Here is a 4,755-nt window from a genome sequence, read left to right as displayed (position 1 = left end):
TTTTGAAGATATTTCAGAAGTTCAGTAAGAAGAAAAAAGCTTACCATTTCAAGCGTCAGTCTGAAGTATATGATAATGGAACCTCCACTCCCCGGGACTAGGCCTCCAGGGGGCCCGGAGCACAAATACAAAATATATTCATTTTTATTGGATCTCATATGAAAATTTTTATAATTGTTAGAAATCGTTTCAGTCAAACTAATACTGATGCAATATAAGAGCTATAGTGAGGTCCACGTTATAATGGCAGTGTTCGATTGGCAATGGTATTGCTATCCTTGTCTATCATTCAACAAAGCGGATAGCGCTATCTCTTTCTGGCTTTTCTCTGTTGCCAGATCGTCTTCCAACAATGTAGAATTAATAGTCTATTAACAAAATATTCCATCCTAATTATGAAAATTCATTATGAAATTATTGAAAAGTATAATTTCTTGCTTAGTAGAATATAATTGATTATTTTAAACGAGAATGACCAGTTAATATTACATCATAACCCTGTATCAGCTACCGACTATAGAAGGCATTGACAAGACATAGGTTCGGCAACGTTGCTCTGTTATCTTTCTTAACTGCCACTATAACGTGGACCTCACTATAGTTAACATTTTGTAAGTTCTTTATTTTCGAAGTTGCCTATATCATACAGAAAAGGTAAGCGTATTAATGAAACCACTATTTTTATATGTTTAAATAGACATAATAAAGTATGAGTATAAAAATGAGTATACAATAGTAAATAAGATGAGTTTAAATAGATAAGTAACTGAGCCAGCCAGGCCACTCGATATTATTATTATTATTATTATTATTACAGTAATTTACAGTTTATTTATTCCTGGACTAAAAAGTGGACTTAAATCAATTCAAGTGGATAGCATAACCTATAATTTTTATTCATTCATAGCTCTACCTTCATTGTATTATCATTCATCCCATCATCATCACCTAGGCTTGGAATACTTCTAGAAAGTCGCCTTTGTAAAATAATAAATAAACCTTACAAACATCGTTCATGGAATCTTGCAGTATCATCATATTCAGATGGTAGTAGCAGAGAGCATAGATAAAATAACTAATATTTCCTCTGCAGAGAGGTAGTAGCCACATTCTATACTCTGCGAGTAGCAGAGAACTCAAAATAAGCCTGCGATGGATTCCATGAATGGAAATGACTGTAGTGACTGAACAATAAATCATCCTTGATTTCACTTGAAAATTCTGATGCATTCAATATTGTTAGAACATGATCCTTGATACTTTGATAAGAAATTTGACTCCACAGAATTTGATTGTTTGATTTTCATTGATTCAATATGATTCTTTAAATTGTTGGAATGATGATTGATTTATTTATTGATTGTTTGCATTGTTGGCATGATGATTGATTTATTTATTGATTGTTTGAATTGTTGGAATGATGATAGATTCATTTATTGATAGTTTGAATTGCTGGAATGATGATAGATTCATTTATTAATTGTTTGAATTGTTGGAATGATGATTGATTTATCTATTGATTGTTGGTTTGATGATTGATTGATTTATTTATTGATTGTTTGAATTGTTGGAATGATTATTGATTCATTTATTGATTGTTCAACTAGGTACCCGATATCCATAGACCAGGCTCCTATAAAACAGCTGGTCTACCTGCTGGAGTTTGTTATCATGTGCTACTGCGCGTCTCTACTCTACAGTGTCAACTGTCTCATTCTAGCCTTCGCCAGGATGATCTCTTCACAGGTTGAAATTCTGAAACTCAGCATGACCAGTTTGGCCCAAAACGCAGCCAAGACCGTTTATTTCCAGAACGCAGACAACTCCGTATATTGCCAAAACGCAGCCGATTCCGTCTATGCCCAAAACGCAGCTGGAACCGTTCCTGGGAATAAAAATGACCATGATTTTGAAGTCTCTGAGATCTATGGAAATAACGATGACCATAATTTTGAAGTATCTGAGATCTATGGGAATATGGATAACCATACATTGGTAAATGGAGACCTGTTGAGGGGTGATTACCATATTGAAGAGTCTGAGATTCTGTATCGCAGATACCAGATGAGGGTCGATGATTTGCAGAGGGATTGTTTGATTGATTATCAGAGGATATTAAGGTGAATAATTTGATTGTATGGTAAGAGATGTTGAAATATTCCTCCATAATTGAAATAATTAGACTTTTTGTGTGGTTGAGAAGTTGATATTGTGGTAATTATTCATAATAAATAAAAAAGACTAAGAAATTGTCAAAAAAACCACAGATTTATTCAGGGGTGCCCACAAGGGGGGGGGCATGGCGCAATATGCGCCATCAACATTTTTGGTGGGGGGCATGTTTTTTTGTATATTTTATGCCAACATTTTGAATTATGATTAAAAAATCAAGGTATTAAATAGAGATATCCTAATGTAGTTAAATTTTCCCACCTTTACAATGTTATATTTTGCTAAGTGTAACTCAATATAAAGCATAAGCACAATTGATAATATTTTGTATGCAGGAATTTTAGTAATTTTAAGCCTATGAGTTTGAAGGTAAATCTTTGACAAAAATAAATTATAACTTCATCATCCACTATTATTCTGATTTCCTTTGCTTCATTTTAATTTTTAATGGTCCTGTGTTTGAGTTTCCTTGCTGTTGCAAGAAATATGCGATATTTTTCTCATTTTCACAGTCTTGACAGTTTTTCGATATAAACAGTAATGCAAGATCAATTTAGGACAACTCAGCTTATAGAGCATGAAATTTTCTCTCATTTAAGACCAATCGCAAGTTTCTATCATGCATTGTACTCATTTTAGAGACTCTTTAATAACAGTAAAATTGCAAAAAAAATGAGAAAATAAAGATCATTATTCAATTGGTTGTAACTTTTGAACGGTATTGAAAACAGAAGTATATTTCATGGGAGTGAAAAGAGGAGAAAATTCATCACAACCTCGACCACTTTTTGGATTTTGCATCTGAAGTGTTCCACAGGAATCGCAACGTTGCATATGCGAGACTGTGAGAATGGGGAAAATATCACAAATTTCTCGCACATTCAAAGTTGCGTATCTTGTGGAACACTTCAGATATAAAATCCAAAAAGTAGTCCTGCGCGACCACTCAATTCATTGGAAATTTATTATCTTTAATATTATATGGAGAATGCTTTTTCTCAAGAAATTCAGGGTTCTCGAGATTAAATGGAAAACTTAAAAAAATCCAAAATTTTGGGGTGAAGCAAACTTCTGGTGTGTCAGCAAATTTCAGATTAGAATTCAGCGCCCCAAAATATATATAGAACCATCGGAAAAAATTATTTCGGGGCTGTTTCCTGAAAAACAACCATTTGACTGGACTATAAGTTGTTTTCCTATTATAATAGCGAATAGGATCTCGGAAACGGCTCTAACGATTTTCACGAAATTCGGAATATAGTAGGTTTATGATATCAAAATTCGATTGCACTAGGTCTCATCCCTGAGAAAACTCCCTGAAGGACATGAAAAGGATAATTCATCCTTGGAAAAACAGATGATGATTTCGTCTTTGAATAAATCACAGACGAAATATATTTTTCGTAGTGAATAAATCAAAATTCGGGTAAGTAACAGTTTTGGGCTGTGCCTGTTAGTACTTCCCCAATCATTTTAAAGAAATGATTATCAATGAAATAAATCTGTTTATCAATTAATAAATAACGAGCAAAGCTCGGTGCGCCGATATTTGTATTAATAGATAGAATTTACAAAATGTACTTGTTCAGATGATATCTTTATTCCAAAAACCAAACCATTTAAAGATACATTTTGTTCGACTTGTGTTATTTACTCCTGTAATGTTAAAAAGTAAATACTACCAACAACACAACATCAGTGACAACCTATTCCATTCATGATAAATATCGGGGAACCGAGCTCCGCTCTAGAGTACCTACAAAAGCATATAGAATTATTACGAAAGAGAAAATTATAATAAATATTCATAGTTCATACAGAAAGGTTCTATCTAATCACAGTGGATTGAGATTAATTCGCAGAGGAATGCAAAAATTTCTCTCACAAAAGCATGTTAAATTTTAATCCTGATTCATGTTACGTGAACCAAATCACAGAAGACCATCTCAGAAAGATAGCTTATCTGATTGGTTCTACTGGAATTAATCAGGATTAAAATTAACCGGCTTTTGTACAACTGTACCTGATTGAATGTACCAAAGTTCACAGCTGAGTCATAATTTTGTCTCAGTCCCACACACATGCACTCGCTCACTCACTTCCATCATCAACAGACGCCGAAATTATCAGCTGTTTTTCCAAGGATGAATAAATTCTTTCAATGTCCTTCAGCGATTTTCCCCAGGGATGAGACCTAGTGTAATCGAATTTTCATATTATAAGCCTACTATGTTCTGAATTTCGTGAGAATCGTTAGAGCCGTTTTCGAGATCCGGTGAAATACAAACATATAAACATCTAAAAATTTAAACATAAAAACATCTAAACAGAAATTGCTCGTTTAATAGTATAGGATTTAGAATACCTAAACTTGCCGACATTATATATTGTATGAATAAAATCGTTCCAAATTTGTATGAATGTTTACCAAGATTGCTATGCAATATTCTTTTGCAATAAAGAATTATCTATGATATTATTATTCAAATTTTTATAAGTAACCTTAACATTTGAAAAGCAAAGCCTCCCTTACTTATCTTTTAATATCCTATTAAAATATGTGTCATGTAGTTTTTCCTGATG

The 4,755-nt window shown here is 33.0% G+C and overlaps 1 protein-coding gene across 1 annotated transcript in view; it reads left to right on the top strand.

The window, feature by feature from the left end:
- Positions 1–4,755, top strand: part of LOC111062841 — a 17,504-nt gene that overhangs the window by 9,177 nt on the left and 3,572 nt on the right. Inside the window, exon 2 of the mRNA XM_039425292.1 lies at positions 1,608–2,120. Coding sequence (XP_039281226.1) covers positions 1,608–2,120 — 513 coding nt within the window. The remainder of the gene's footprint in view (positions 1–1,607; positions 2,121–4,755) is intronic.

This window comes from Nilaparvata lugens, chromosome 3 (genome assembly GCF_014356525.2).
Source record: "Nilaparvata lugens isolate BPH chromosome 3, ASM1435652v1, whole genome shotgun sequence".
Lineage (NCBI taxonomy): Eukaryota > Metazoa > Arthropoda > Insecta > Hemiptera > Delphacidae > Nilaparvata > Nilaparvata lugens.
The sequence above is the reverse complement of the archived record's forward strand: the minus strand, read 5'-3'. Positions and strand labels throughout refer to the sequence as shown.